Here is a 17,095-nt window from a genome sequence, read left to right as displayed (position 1 = left end):
GATATTCTATGCACATGGAAATCAAAAGAAAGCTGCAGTAGCAATTCTCCTATCAGACAAAATAGACTTTAAAATAAAGACTATTAGAGGAGACAAAGAAAGACACTACATAATGATCAAGGGATCGATCCAAGAAGAAGATATAACAATTGTAAATATTTATGCACCCAATATAGGAGCACCTCAATACATAAGGCAAATTATAATAGCCATAAAAGGGGAAATCGACAGTAACACATTCATAGTAGGGGACTTTAACACCCCACTTTCACCAATGGACAGATCATCCAAAATGAAAATAAATAAGGAAACACAAGTTTTAAATGACACATTAAACAAGATGGACTTAATTGATATTTATAGGACATTCCATCCAAAAACAACAGAATACACTTTCTTCTCAAGTCCTCATGGAACATTCTCCAGGATAGATCATATCTTGGGTCACAAATCAAGCCTTGGTAAATTTAAGAAAACTGAAATCGTATCAAGTATCTTTTCCAACCACAGCGCTATGAGACTAGATATCAATTACAGGAAAAAAACTGTAAAAAATACAAACACATGGAGGCTAAACAATACACTACTAAATAACCAAGAGATCACTGAAGAAATCAAAGAGGAAATCAAAAAATACCTAGAGACAAATGACAATGAAAATACGACGACCCAAAACCTATGGGATGCAACAAAAGCTGATCTAAGAGGGAAGTTTATAGCAATACAATCCTACCTTAAGAAACAAGAAAAACCTCACATAAACAACCAAACGTTATACCTAAAGAAATTAGAGAAAGAAGAACAAAAAACCCCAAAGTTAGCAGAAGGAAAGAAATCATAAAGATCAGATCAGAAATAAATGAAAAAGAAATGAAGGAAATGATAGCAAATATCATTAAAACTAAAAGTTGGTTCTTTGAGAAGATAAACAAAATTGATAAACCATTAGCAAGGCTCATCAAGAAAAAATGGGAGAAGACTCAAATCAATAGAATTAGAAATGAAAAAGGAGAAGTAACAACTGACACTACAGAAATACAAAGGATCATGAGAGATTACTACAAGCAACTCCATACCAATAAAATGGACAAACTGGAAGAAACGGACAAATTGTTAGAAAAGCACAACCTTCCCAGACTGAACCAGGAAGAAATAGAAAATATAAACAGACCAATCACAAGCACTGAAATTGAGACTGTGATTAAAAATCTTCCAACAAACAAAAGCCCAGGACCAGATGGCTTGACAGGCGAAATCTATCAAACATTTAGAGAAGAGCTAACACGTATCCTTCTCAAACTCTTCCAAAATATAGCGGAGGGAGGAACACTCCCAAACTCATTCTACGAGTCCACCCTGATAACCAAAACCAGACATGTCACAAAAAAAGAAAAGTACAGGCCAATATCTCTGATGAACATATATGCAAAAATCCTCAACAAAATGCTAGCAAACAGAATCCAACAGCACATTAAACAGATCATACACCATGATCAAGTGGGGTTTATCCCAGGAATGCAAGGATTCTTCAATATATGCAAATCAATCAATGTGATACACCATATTAACAAACTGAAGGATAAAAACCATACAATAATCTCAATAGATGCATAAAAAGCTTTCAACAGGGCTTCCCTGGTGGTGCAGTGGTTGAGAGTCCACCTGCCGATGCAGGGGACACGGGTTTGTGCCCCGGTCCGGGAGGATCCCACATGCCGCAGAGCACCTGGGCCCGTGAGCCATGGCCGCTAGCCTGCGCGTCTGGAGCCTGTGCTCCACAACAGGAGAGGCCACAACAGTGAGAGGCCCGTGAACCGCAAAAAAAAAAAAAAAAGGTTTCAACAAAATTCAACACCCATTTATGATAAAATCTCTTCAGACAGTAGGCACAGAGGGGACTTACCTCAACATAATAAAGTCCATATATGACAAAACCACAGCCAACATCGTTCTCAATGGTGAAAAACTGAAACCATTTCCTCTAAGATCAGGAACAAGACAAGGTTGCTCACTCTCGTCACTATTATTCAACATAGCTTTGGAAGTTTTAGTCACAGCAATCAGAGAAGAAAAAGAAATAAAAGGAATCAAAATCGGAAAATAAGAAGTAAAACAGTGTCTTCCCTGGTGGCGCAGTGGTTAAGAATCCGCCTGCCAGTGCAGGGGACATGGGTTCAAGCCCTGGTCTGGGAAGATGCCACATGCCGTGGAGCAACTAAGCCCGTGTGTCACAACGACTGAGCCTGCACTCTAGAGCCTGTGAGCCACAACTACTGAAGCCCACGTGCTGCAACTACTGAAGCCTGTGTGCCTAGAGCCTGTGCTCCACAACAAAGAGAAGCTACCACAATGAGAAGCCCACTCACTGCAACGAAGAGTAGCCCCTGCTCACTGCAACTAGAGAAAGCCCGCACGCAGCAATGAAGACCCAACGCAGCCAAAAATAAATAAAAATAAATAAATTTAAAGAAGTAAAATTGTCACTGTTTGCAGATGACATGATACTATACATAGAGAATCCTAAAGATGCTACCAGAAAACTACTAGAGCTAATCAATGAATTTGGTAAAGTAGCAGGATACAAAATTAATGCACAGAAATCTCTTGCATTCCTATACACTAATGATGAAAAATCCTAAAGAGAAATTAAGGAAACACTCCCATTTACCACTGCAACAAAAAGAATACAATATCTAGGAATAAACCTACCTAAGGAGACAAAAGACCTATATACAGAAAATTATAAGACACTGATGAAATAAATTAAAGATGTTACAAACAGATTGAGAGATATATTATGTTCTTGGATAGGAAGAATCAACATTGTGAAAATGACTATACTGCCCAAAGCAATCTACAGATTCAATGCAATCCCTATCAAACTACCAATGGCATTTTTCATAGAACTAGAACAAAAAACTTCACACTTTGTATGGAAACACAAAAGACCCCGAATAGCCAAAGCAATCTTGGGAAAGAAAACCAGAGCTGGAGGAATCAGGCTCCCTGACTTCATACCATACTACAAAGCTACAGTAATCAAGACAGTATGGTACTGGCACAAAAACTGAAATATAGGTCAATGGAACAGGATAGAAAGCCCAGAGATAAACTCATGCACATATGGTCACCTATTTTTGACAAAGGAGGCAAGGACATACCCTGGAGAAAAGACAGCCTCTTCAATAAATGGTGCTGGGAAAACTGGACAGCTACATGTAAAAGAATGAAATTAGAACACTGCCTAACACCATACACAAATATAAACTCAAAACGGATTGAAGACCTAAATGTAAGGCTAGACACTATAAAACCCTTAGAGGGAAATATAGGCAGAACATTCTATGACATAAATCACAGCAAGATCCTTTTCAACCCACCTCCTAGAGAAATGGAAGTAAAAACAAAAATAAACAAATGGGACCTAATGAAACTTACATGCTTTTGCACAGCAAAGGAAAACATAAACAAGACAAAAAGACAACCCTCAGAATGGCAGAAAATATTTGCAAACAAAGAAACTGACAAAAGATTAATCTCCAAAATATACAAGCAGTTCATGCAGCTCAATATCAAGAAAACAAACAACCCAATCTAAAAATGGGCAGAAGACCTAAACAGACATTTCTCCAAAGAAGATATAGAGATTGCCAACAAACACATGAAAGGATGCTTAACATCACTAATCATTAGAGAAATGCAAATCAAAACTACAATGAGGTATCACCTCACACCCATCAGAATGGCCATCATCAAAAATCTAGAAACAATAAATGCTGGAGAGGGTGTGGAGAAAAGGGAACCCTCTTGCACTGTTGGTGGGAATGTAAATTGAGACAGCCACTATGGAGAACAGTATGGAGGTTCCTTAAAAAACTAAAGATAGAACTACCATATGACCCAGCAATCCCACCACTCGGCATATACCCTGAGAAAACCATAATTCAAAAGGAGTCATGTATTACAATGTTCACTGCAGCACTATTTACAATAGCCTGGACATGGAAGCAACCTAAGTGTCCATCGACAGATGACTGGATAAAGAAGATGTGGCACATATATACAATGGACTATTAGCCATAAAAAGAAACAAAAGTGAGTTATTTGTAGTGAGGTGGATGGACCTAGAGTCTGTCATACAGAGTGAAGTAAGTCAGAAAGAGAAAAACAAATACTGTATGCTAACACATATATATGGAATCTTAAAAAAAAAAATGGCTCTGAAGAACCTAGGGGCCGGACAGGAATAAAGATGGAGATGTAGAGAGTGGACTTGAGGACACGGGGAGGGGGGAGGGTAAGCTGGGACGAAGTGAGAGAGTGCCATGGACATATATACAATACCAAAGGTAAAATAGATAGCTAGTGGGAAGCAGCCGCATGGCACAGGGAGGTCAGCTCGGTGCTTTGTGACCACCTAGGGGGGTGGGATAGGGAGGGTGGGAGGGAGATGAAAGAGGGAGGAGATATGGGGATATATGTATACGTATAGCTGATTCACTTTGTTATACAGCAGAAACTAACACAACAATGTAAAGCAATTATACTCCAATAAAGATGTTAAAAAAAATTTTAATAGCCACATGTGACTAGTAGCTACCCTTGTAGGAAGCACAGTTCCAGATAATGTGAGAAAAAAGTAATTCTTAGCTCGTATTCACTGGGCCCCTCGAACTAAACCTAAACCTCAAAGAATAGAAACCCCATAGATGAACCATAAGCAATTCTGAGGGTCATTAATGTATAGTTTCCAGGAGCAGACTTTTTTAAAAAGTGCACTCCTCCATCTTTATGTTCTAACATCCCATCTCTTGGGCACTAAAATGCTTTGGCTCTCAACTGTTCTGCATATTAATTAACTATGTGGAGCGCGAACCCCAGATTGACTGCTCCTTTGCAGTATCAATTCTGGGTGCACAGAAACAGCCATCCATGAAGGATGTGAGTAGCCAGGAAAAAGTCCACTCACAGCAATAAAATCACTTTGAACCAAATTCAGGGGACATTCTGCCTCTGATAAGAGTGTTCAGGGAATGCAGGACTGGAAAGTGAAATCAATCGAACTGACGAGAAAAGAACCACAGAACATTTTATTATTTTAAAGAAACCCAGAGAACATACAGTGAAAAGGTGAAAGGGCAGAATTCAAAAGAGTTGAATCCTGGGGTCGGCTCTGGTTCCCGCAAGCCACCCCACGCAGGGAATGCTGAGTCTCCTGGAAAACTCTGCCCAGAGACTTCCCCGGGGCTCTTCCACACATTTCACAGTTCTGGGTCTACCTTTGGGGATAGCTGGCCTGGACCGGGTGACCAGATACCCATTTTGCTCTTCTAAGGTCTGGAAGTGACCAGATCAGAGTAAACGGGGCCACTGACAGCCCAGGGACTTCCATCCATCCTGGAGCGTCATCAACGTCCTCGCCAATGGCAAATGCTTCAGGGCTCCAATATGGCAAGACCTCTCCTGGACAGGCAAGTAATGGGCAGGCTCAAGAAATTATCTAAATAATCAGGCAAAAATGTCTGTCATCAGCACATGGAAAGATGAGGCACTGGGTCTCAAGGCTCCAGTTCAGCCTCCTTAAGGAAATTAGCTGGTAATTTTCTAGTATCCCAATTCTACTTACAAGCATCAGTTGAGGACAAGAAATTGCTCTCTTGCCACAGTTACTCTGTGGGCTTCACCCCAGATGGAGTATAGGAGGAGGAAGCTTTTTAATGAAAATGGACTTAATTTCCTGAAAAGATTAGTATAAGGTCAGGGGGAATGAGTCTTTTGACTCTCTCATGAAGCCAATTGACTGGAGGCTATTTTACTCGCTAAAAAAGAAGTACATCTAAAAAAAATACATGATAGTCTTTTTGCTATATAGTAATTCATTGGAACATTCACCAACATGAAAAGAGGGCTTCTGGTGGGACAAAGCTACACAAATGACTAATGGTAACCTGATGTCTGATTCCACAAATCAAAGAGATCTTGTCAAAGTACCCCAAGTCAAATCTCCAATTACTGGGACATGTTTCAGGAAGCATTAAACCTGAATATCCAGAGACTGGGGGACTTGAATCAGAGGCTGACAAACCCAACCAGAAACCTTATTATAACTAAGAGAGATCAGAGGGACAAAGCAAATACAGAAACATCACAAGGCAGGGAGCTGCATCTCAGAAAAGAAACCTTTGTCAAAAATTGAGAAAGGACGTAGAACGTTCCCTCGGCTTCCATCAAATACCATGGTGGAAGGTGTACCTTAGGCCAACTCTAAAGTTAGCTGAAAGCATCAGACAAATTAATCCTACACACTTTACTATGTAAATTATAGTTCATGTCTTTATAATGATAAATCTGTGTTGACATAAGCCTATGAGAAGCGCGGAGAAAAAAACAGAGGAAAGGAGAGAAAGAAAGGTTACTATAAATTTAAGCAAGTATTTACCCTACAAAACACACGTGTTAGTAGGGATGCTGTTTAGGAAGAGAACTTGCCTAAAATTCAGAAATGCGATGTTTTACTTTTGATTCAGTTAGGAAGAAACCTGATAGCCCTATTGAAGAAGAGATCTCCTTAAAAGAAAGGCAGTACCAGGGCTAGAGGTCCAACATGGGTCATGTTTTAAAGGTATTAAGTAAATGTCAACAATACTTGCAAATAAGGAAAGCAGGTGGAAGTCTGAATGACGAAGGTGCCAATGGGAGGACGCTGACAGTGCAGGGGAGTCTGGGGCTTCTGAAAGTTGGCAGGTTCTGCTACGTCTCTCTTTATTTGCTCAGAAGGGAGAAATAGATGAGAACCTTGAGTGCTCAGAAAGCTGGGAGGGAGCCCGGAATTCTTCTGTGGGATTAGCAGGAGGGCAGGCCTGCTGGGAGCTATGCATGTTCCCAGGAGTCTTCACATTAAATCAGGTTTGCGAAAGAGCCAGAGGAGCTCCACCTTTAAGTAGAAAAGAGAAAAGCCATCTGCCAGCTGAACCCCAAACTGGCTAGCAGGAAGCTTAGAAGGATGTGTCCCACTGAAGGCTGAAAGAGAACCATGGTTCAACACAACCATGAACAAAGTCGAAGGCAAATGAGAAAGACAGCCCGTTGTCTACCATCCATTAAATACTGTACACTTATTAAAGGACACTGTACACAGTATTTGTAATGTTGACTATTATTTACCCTTGTACATTTCCATAACTGCATCTGCAGAGCAAAAGGGTAACCTGGTCGAAAGCACACTCTGACCTTCATTGACCCCTGGCTGCGCCACTTACCTACTGGGAAGGAAATACCCACCCCTGGTGTTAGATTTACACATTTAAATCTATAAAGTGGATACACACATGACCCGAACTTGGCTTTACTGTGCTGTACCGTTGCTGTATTGTATCGTGTGTCCACAGACGCGTGATGGAAAACAAAATTGCTCTGGGGAGGAAAACTGTTAAAGATGTAACTGAGCTCCAGGGCTGTCTGTTCTGTCTCTACGGCAGGCAGAGCCCCCAGTAGGCGTGGGGAAACGGCGTGAATGTGTACACTAGGAAGAGCCTTGTAGTGGAGAAAACACAGAGCTGGGATTGCCTTGCCACCAGGATAAACATCTTTTACATAGTTTAACATACACTGCGTTTCCTAGGAATGCAACTACTGTGTAAATTGAGGAAGGTGATATTTTCAGGGGGAAACTTTACTAAGATTCTTCACCAATCTGGGAAATTCACATCACCAAACCAAGCTGCTCTGTGCGTCGGAGTCTATTTTAATCCGATTTGTCAGTCTGCACTGGGCGCTGCATGTCTGTGGGGATGCTCACAGCCTCAGGCACCCTGCAACTTCATGTGTATCCTACCCAGGGTGTTTACACATAGAGGTACTCATCACCTTCCTGTGAATTCCCTCCTTTTACCCCGCACCCCCAAACTCCTGCATATTGCATCAGTGCGTTTAGAATTACACATGGAGATGAGTCACACTACCTTTGCGTTTCAGTTCAGGGCATTACAAAGCGCTCACTCTACAGAGGGGGTGCCAGGGCTCAAGTTTGGGACCTCTCGTCCTAGAAGCCTGAACCTGGGCCAGTCTCTTGGTTCCTGGACCTCCTGGGCTACGTGAATAAAAATGAGAGGTTTGGACTGACTTCTGTTCGATGATGAAGTGGTTGAGGGGAGCGGGCTGTTTGGGGCAGAGGATTTAGACAAACCACAATTTGAGTGGGAAAGGGCCAAGGGCAGCCGGCGATCAAAAGTCAACCTCCTTCCCCTGGCTGCACACCCGCTGCCCCAATTTCCAGGCATCTGAGGTCACAGTAACAACTTCAGGGCACACATTAATCTTCACAAAGCAATCACAAGCCAGGAGTTTCATCCAGAATTTCAGTGATTAAAGGTTATCAACACGCTGAGTCATAAACTAAGCTACAGATTCCCTGAAGGAGGTGCCAACCAGCTATCACTGTAGCCCCAGGGGCCCATGTAGCACCAACTACCACTGCCTCCAGCTGGACACACAGGAGACCATACCTCTTTGCACCATCAAAATGGAGACCAAGATGCACGGGCAGAGAGAGATGAGCACTTCGGTATAACGTCTCCTGCCTTACTGATGCTGCCCGGGCTTTGCAGAAGAGAGATGAGCACTTCGGTATAAAGAAGAGAGATGAGCACTTCGGTATAACGTCTCCTGCCTTATTGATGCTGCCCCGGCTTTGCTGAACCTTCCCAGTTGTTACTTTCCCTCGTATGTTTCCTTCCTTTCCCCCCCCAACAACTGAAGTTGGGGTTTATTCCCCAGAACCAAAGACTGTGGGTAGGGAAAGTGAAAAAGGAAAGACACGAAGAAGATTTGCAGCAGGAAAATGATACGCCAGCTCACGACCCTAAAAAGCAAACCACACGTCAGCTTACTCGCCTTATCTGTTTCGTTTAAATTCTAGGGTCACAAAAATAGATGTGAAATTAAAATGTGCACAGCATTAGGGCAGCAATAGATACCTGGGGGATAGTGACTCTGACCCCATGGGCCCCTTCAGAGATGAACAGTGACACGCACGAGTCCCAGGGCCTGGACACGCAGACTGGCCTTATTCCAGAGACTTCTATCTGCGTTCCACACTTCCTCACAACCCTGCCCACAGCTGCTAGCTTGCAGCCTCAGGCCTGAGTGCTTTGTGTTCACAATACATCCTTTCCAATGAGTCACGGATTCCTCTTGTCGGAAACACCTCCTGGCACAGAAAGTGTTTCAGTGAACCACACCTTGACCCATGCCACCAATCTTCAGGGCGATGCAAAGGTGGCTTTCCAAGCAACGCCAGGTTGCTGCCCGGAACAGTCTCACACTCACTTCCAATGCCCCCTGCCCGGCTCAGGCGCACCTCCAAGTTAGGACTAGAGGGGCCCAACAAACATCAAAGGGTCACCTCCCTGCGACTCAGGTCTGACTACAAAACTGCTGTCTGACTGAGTTTCTATAAAGCGGCGCTCATGAGAACACACCCAGGTTATTAGGAGAATCCTCCTGTGAATTCATCTGGAATGGAGGTTTACATGTATGTACGCACATACGCGTGCCACACCTGCACACCACACACAGATATACACACCACCATGTGCACGTACACAGATACCTCCACACACACAAATACATACATATATACAGACCACCATATGCACATACATACAAATATATACATACATACACAGATATATACATGAGTATATCCCCCTCAAAATGAAACAGCGTTTTGGTGACTTTCTCCCAGTGTGTTCTGAAGTGTTCATGCGGTGCTCCCAAGCCCGGCCGTGCGAGGCACGGACCCATCACTCACCTCTCCGTGTCAAAGTATGAGTCGACGTAGGGATGCGGGGCCCCGGCCACGGCGAAGTTGCTGCTTCCAGTGTCAACAAGTATCTGCAGCTTTTATTTTTAAAGGAAAAACAGAGAAACCATCAGGTTACCTGAATAAGGCAACACTCTTGACTACTTCTTTTAAAAATTAAGTACCAAGAACAATGTATTACTTGGAAAAAACTTACGTCGATTAGAAATATCTTTAAAAAGCTGTTAGAAAACTGAACCCTGAACAGTCTGTCGTGAAGCTCGCATGGGCGAGGTGGAATCAGTTTAGCCTCAGAGAGGCACTCAACCTTAAACGAAGGTAAATTCAGTGGAATAAGTGGGACTTTTCCTTTTTCAGCTGCTGGCACCTGGTAACCAGGCAGAGCCCTTTCTCACCCTGGGCTCTTGGCCGGGTTTGTCACTTGGCTGGGGTAGCCCTCCTCCTGCCTTTCCAATCTCACTTGGAAATCCTCATTCACCCCCTCCTCTCCCTCCACACGTCCAGGATGCTTTCCCAGACTCGTCCTGGCACTGGGCATCCCTCATCTCTGCTGCATAGCACCTAGGAATACCTGTCAGAGGTACCACTTTTTTTTTTTTTTTTTTTTTTTTTTTTAGTTTTAACGAGCTAGCATTTACACACAAATAAAAACAGAAGATCTTGGATTTTCCACTGGTGCGCTCTGGCATGGTGTTCTCCCAAACCAAGATACAGGAATTCCTCTTATTCCCCGAAGGTCCCTTTCTGCCCCTTTCCAGTCAATCCCTCCTGTTTCTCAGAGGCAACCACTTTCTGAATCCTATTACCAGGGATTGAGTTCACCGGTTCCTGGACGTTATATAAATGGAATCACGTGGAGTTTTTGTCAGGGGAGCGAGAGGAAGGTCCAGCTTCTTCTGCTCAACATGTTTTGGGGCTTCTCGCACTGAATAGAGAGACGATAAATGCCCCTTTATGCCTCGTAACTCTGGGAAATGAATTCTCTTAATTCCGTTTACGAACACAGTCACTAGAAAAGCTGCAGGGCCTCACGACAGAGGCTTCGGAAAGATTTCAGACAGAACGCAATTAAAAAAGGATATTACCTTGTTCTCCATTCAAATATTTGATGTTCAACAGCCCGATCTCCCAAGCCACAACCTGGATTGGAATGGGCTTCACCTGAATTTCACATAAACATTCCAAGGGCACCAATTAAATCTGCATGAACTTGGATTCTACAGGAGGGGAAATGGGGATGCCGAGGAATCCTCGCATGTACCACCGAACAGTTGGTAACAAGGAAAATTAGGTGGAGATCTGTCTGCAGGTCCATGGGGCTGGGCCAGATAGTCCTACCAGGCAGAGTTCTCCCTTTCTTGCTGCTTCTAAATGCTCTGATTTTCAGTGGGCACTCATGTCAGAATCTCTGCATGTTTTTTTTCTGTTTTGTTTTGTTTTTTTTTGCGGTACGCGGGCCTCTCACTGCTGTGGCCTCTCCCATTGTGGAGCACAGGCTCCGGATGGCTCACGGGCCCAGCCGCTCCACTGCATGTGGGATCTTCCCGGACCGGGGCACGAACCCGTGTCCCCTGCATCGGCAGGCGGACTCTCAACCACTGCGCCACCAGGGAAGCCCTCTGCATGTTTTTAAAAATACCTCCTTAACTTCAATTTTTTTAAGAGATGGGTTTATCTCATTTACATCCAATTATACACATTTTTCTTAATCCTATCACTTCCTCTGTCACATTTTCTGTTTTAATCCTGCCCTTCAGGATTTTTATGGAGGCCTCATCTGTAGCGATGAATGATTAAATCATTAGCCACTGGTGACTGATTCAACCTCCAACCCGTCTCCCCTCCCTGGAAATGAGGCTGAAAGTTGCAACTCTCTACTCTCAGGGCTGGTTCCCATCCTTCAGGGCTTTCCAACAGCCAGCTGACTGACGTGACGCAGGTGCGGTTGGAAGGGACTTGTTATGAGAAACAAAAGACACCTTTATCACCCTTATCACCCAGGAAGTCCCAAGGGTTTCAGGAGCCCTGAGCCAGGAACTCGGACAAAGACCAAATACATATTTCTTTGTATAAATGTGTTTCTTCATATAAATCACAATATCACATATGGACAGTGGGAACTCAGCAAGGGCCGGAGCCTCACCCATCATTGGAATAAAGCTCACTCTGTCCTCACAGCAGACATAGTCCAAGCTGACCTAATAATATATGTAACTCACACGGCCTTGCGTCCTCAGTGCCGTCTCCACGTCCTGGATTGAAAAGGTTCCTGAAGGCAAGATGAGCTTTTAAAGTTGCTCTGGTGAAGGTAGTAGAGAGATGAAGAAGAAAGGAAAAGAAACCCAAAAGCCCAGAATTCCAGGCTCACGGCAGCCATGAAAGCAGGCCGTTTTTACAAGCCTTTCTTGGGTCTCACTGGCAAACACGCACCCAACAGCCCAGCAGGATGCCTGTGGAAAGGCCAGGCCACCTGACAGCCGATTCCCAGGCTGGCATTCCACATCCACACACGATGCTCCTGCAAAACCAGCCCCAGGCAGAGCAGACACAGGACCGCTGTCCTGGGCATAATGGCCCCATTCCCTGCAGACATTTCAGTCTGCTCTCCTGGGTGTGGAATCCCACCTACAGCCTCCGCATCACACATCAGAACCAAGTCCTCTTATACACTCCCGTCCTCGCTTCTGCCACGCTGCACGTTACCCCTCCTCGCAGAGGCAGGCGACACAAAACAGAAAGTCACACCCAAACATAGACAGCGTTATTTTACACAGAAGACTCCTAATGGCCAGGCGTTCGTCCCCAGCTGTTTCAGCACAAGACAGCTTTCAAGAAAATTCAATTTGCAGTCACGGCTCGACCAAGTTGGTCACCACCTCGGCCGTTCCTGGAGGATAAGATTTGAGGCGAGAGACGGCCCAGATAAATGAGGCAGCCACAAAGCCAGGGAAGGAATGGATTTCTAGAGAGCAGTAAATGCTCTGAGTTGGGCTTCAAGTAATGCTTCTGAGCTGCCCACACCTTTTTTCTGTGCGATGACCTGGAAACGGACTTTTCTCACATTGACTTCTCGCGCCAGGGCCATGATTTTCCCTTTGCAAGTCCTAGTCTCAACTGCAAAGGAAAAAAAAAATACAGTCGCTTGCCCTATAAATTTTGCAGCATCCACCCTGAAACCACTGACAGGCAAAGGCTCAGGGTGCAGAAGTCTTCTGGATGCCTCACCCCTACTCCACTCGCTGCACATGCCCTGCTGCGTCCTTATCCCGGGAACTTCCAACATCACTTCCTGTCTCCTTGGGTTCAGCTCCAAGTACACACAACAGTCTAACCACAGAGCCTGTCGCTCAGCCCCATAAAGGGACACTGAAAATACATACAAAATCGGGATATGCTTTGCACTTTCGAAGCACAACTGAAAATGATGCAGAAGTGTGTAAGAAACATCATCCCTGCTTCACAACAAGAAATGCAGAAAGGCCTCCGAGAGCTGCAAGTCCCCGCTTCCTGCCCTACACTAAGCAGCCTCCTGTAGAACCCACGTGCCATTTCTTCCAGAATTTAGGAATGCAGACAAAAATCTGTCTCCACAAGGAGCAAGCGTCCTGTGTTCTGATGGTCACTGGCTTTTCACTGCTCCCATCTTTCTGCCAACCTCAGGGCTCTTTTATGGAAGAAGCAGGTCCCCACTGTGCATCATTTTCACACTGGAGCCTGTCTTCTCCAGAGAACATCCAAGCACAGGGCACCCCCATGCAAGTGGGGCCCACGTGAGGCTCACCAGCCTTTCTCCATCCAGCACCTTGGACAGTGCCCAGGGCGACCTAGGTGCTCAACGAACAGCTGTTGAATGAATGAAAAAGTGGGGGACTGAGAGACTTCCACCGAATGGAGATGACCACATGTAAAAGAGATAGCTAGTGGGAAGCAGCCGCATAGCACAGGGAGATCAGCTCGGTGTTTTGTGACCACCTAGAGGGGTGGGATAGGGAGGGTGGGAGGCAGACGCAAGAGGGAGGAGATATGGGGACATGTGTATATGTATGGCTGATTCACTTTGTTATACAGCAGAAACTAACACACCATTATTGTAAAGCAATTATACTCCAATAAAGATGTTAAAAATAAACAAATAAATATAGGAAAAATGCACATTCCAGACAAACGGAATGTGTTTATTGACTTATAAAAGCAACCTGCATTACGCACCGACCAATTCTACACAAAATGTGGAGAGGGCAAAAGATCTCAGATGACCTTTTCCAGAAGACAGGGTGTGAAAATCCCATTACCCTCTAAGTGAAGACTTTCTTCTTTGCAGGATGCTTCTTTGACAATATTCCCCAGTTTTAGCAGCCCCACTCAAACTTGCAGAACGAAATTTTATAAAATAATCATGAAACAAGGACAGCCATTATGCACAAGTTACTGCTGGGAGGGAACCGGACGGGTTTTGATGGTGGACAGATTTTTCTCCATGTCAGGAGGGCAGTCCTGTCCTCACGTCACTGTGGCTCTTCATTTTGCTGGGCAGTGACGGAGCACACAAGGCCTGGGACCAAGACCACGTCGTCCTCCTGTCCTGTTCCTCTGCTCCCTCGTGCGGGAAGGGGGCCGCTGACCTCTTTCACAGGATGCCTGCGAGGAGTAAATTCAGTCATATGAAGCGAGTAATAACTGTTAGCGCTGATCACACACGCAACTTTCAGCAGGAGGTGGGGAGAGAGGTCAGTCATCGGTGGCCATTGCCACAAACTCCATGACACTCCAAGGAACCTCTGGCCAGGGCCGGTTCTGGAACGATTTGAAGCTAACAGATTCTCCAGGAAGATTCCTTTAGGGGACAGTCAGGACTCTATATCGCCATGCCCTGCTCTGCCTAGACAAAGCTTACTTGTTTTTTTGTTTGTTTTAAATTTATTTATTTTTATTTTTGGCTGCATTTGTTCTTCGTTGCTGCGCACGGGTTTTCTCTAGTTGCGGCGAGCGGGGGCTACTCTTTGTTGTGGTGCGCGGGCTTCTCATTGCGGCAGCTTCTCTTGTTGCGGAGCACAGGCTACTGTAGGCGCATGGGCTTCAGTAGTTGTGGCACGCGGGCTCAGTAGTTGTGGCTCGCGGGTTCTAGAGCACAGGCTCAGTAGTTGTGGCGCACGGGCTGAGTTGCTCCACGGCATGTGGGATCTTCCCGGACCAGGGCTCGAACCCGTGTCCCCTGCATTGGCAGGCGGATTCTTAACCACTGCGCCACCAGGGAAGCCGCTTGTTTTTAAAATGGCACATCTTATGGGGTTTTATTTTCCTCCTTTTGTTTTCATACAATTATGAGCCACCTCTCCTGCTCTCTGCCAGCGAGCGGAGGTTAATTACAAACCACACACAGTGCTGTCTTTGAGACCCAGGCAGAGTCCTACGTCCTCCAAAAGGCCTTTCAGTGGCGGCCCTGATCCATTCCTCTCCTCTGACAGCCGTGGCCTGATTTTTGGCCCCCTCCCTTGTCTGATGTCTTTTACTGGCCTCTCATTTCTCCGAGGTGCACAGGTTTCCTCTCAGTGAGCCTGTAAGTTGCTCGAGGGCAAAGCCCTTTTTATTAGTCTTTGGAACAATCTCCATAATGACTACCTTTGATAGGAATTCGATAATCACCTGGTTCATAAGATGGGGAGGAAATACACATGAACTCCACCTAGGAGTGGAAAGCTGATAAAGAAGGTAAGCCTGCCAAGAAGCTGGAGAGAATTCACTGGGCGAATTCCTGATACACTTGTGCACATACTTTATTTAGCTTTTCTAGAATTGGCTAGAGTGGCTAACTTAACTTCCCAGTTGCTATATGATCACACGCTTCCTCTTAATTATCCAAGGCTAACCAGAGGTAGGAACAAGATGATGGGGTGGGGGGAGCTTGTTGGTGCCTCCACCTGACGCCACACTCACTCCAGCAGCTGGGGCTCTTCCAGCACCCAGGGCGCAGTGTGCTTCCTTCCCAGCCCTGTCTGATTCCCAGTAAAGCCCTAGTCATACCTGCAAAAAAACAGAAAAAAGAAAAAGATGCCCTCCAGCATCCATGTCAGGCCTGAGGTGCCCAGGAATGAACGCTCACTGCTGGGCGCAGCCCTGAACCCCAAATACACAGCTGACGGATGAAGCCCCCACACCCTGATCCCTGGGCGGACGGCTCTGAGTGTGCCCTGCGCCACCTCCAGGATTCCCCGTAGCGCTGCCCTGTATTAGTCTTCTCCTCCCTCCTGCCTTGCTGCCCTGCCCCTACCAGTGCCTCCGGGTAGAGAGGAACAGGGAAGGCTGACTCACACAAGCCTTGCCTCCTGTGCCCCAGAGAGACCAGACGTCTGTCGGAGGGGCTCCCTCCCCAAGGTTCACCACCTGTGGAAACCTCCAGACTGTGCACGGCTCCCACTGTCTGTTCTCAATTGGCGGGTGATGCACTGGGCAATGACCCCACAGAAAGCCATTTGCTAATTCTGCTGTAATAAGGAAAAAGGCGGCATTAAGGAGAAGCACTGGTTCCACGTCTAGTTAGTGATTAGCAGCCGGAGGTCTCTCAGATATCGCTGCCTCTTTTTCAGCAGGTTAATAGATAGGAAAATGAGCAGATAATTTCAATAATGGCTCATTTAACACAACGATTCCTAATTACATTAGCAGCCCATCTGCTGAAGTCTGCCAGCAAGCAGAACGCACAGCGGCGGGGTCCTTGGCGGCCTGGCTCCGCAGGGCTGTGTGCCCACAGTTGTGACATGGGATTGTAGGTGCCGATCTTGTTAATCAGGGTCTCTTGGGGCTTCAATTCTGGAAATGAATCTCGTTTTACTTCAACACGCCTTGTTGAAGGAAGCAAAAATAATTGCCACGCGCCATTTCTCCACGTTCTAAAATTAAGGTTGTTTTTATAGAGAAGGAAAAAGAAATCATTTTCAAAGGGCTCCACTTAACACAAACAGATGTTACCGAAGTTAGCTACGAGGGGCTTGATTATACAATCCTTTCAGGCTCTGTGACCCGCGGATGGCTTCCCTGGTTCCTGGGAAACCTCAACTGCCGAAAGGATGCTGGGAGGAGAAGGGACACCCGCCTGGCTGTGTCTGATCCGAACGTGGCGGCAGTTTTCCACTGAAGGCTTAGGGCTTGGCAGGTTGAGGCCGGCTGCAGAGGTCGTAGGCTGTAGGAAGGTTAAGTGTGGCGGTCCTTGTTCTAGGAGACTAAAAGTCACCCCGAAATCAGAATCCTTCTGGACACAGGAGCTGTCACTACCTC

At 45.5% G+C, this 17,095-nt stretch overlaps 1 protein-coding gene across 2 annotated transcripts in view; it reads right to left on the bottom strand.

Moving 5' to 3' along the window:
• Positions 1-17,095, bottom strand: part of BACE2 (beta-secretase 2) — an 86,263-nt gene that overhangs the window by 42,749 nt on the left and 26,419 nt on the right. For both annotated transcript variants that reach the window (XM_082655158.1, XM_082655159.1), the window contains exon 2: positions 9,812-9,900. In XM_082655158.1, coding sequence (XP_082511284.1) covers positions 9,812-9,900 — 89 coding nt within the window. The remainder of the gene's footprint in view (positions 1-9,811; positions 9,901-17,095) is intronic.

This window comes from Grampus griseus (assembly GCF_964374135.1).
Source record: "Grampus griseus genome assembly, chromosome: 5".
Taxonomy (NCBI): domain Eukaryota; kingdom Metazoa; phylum Chordata; class Mammalia; order Artiodactyla; family Delphinidae; genus Grampus; species Grampus griseus.
This window is presented reverse-complemented; position numbering and strand designations above follow the sequence as displayed.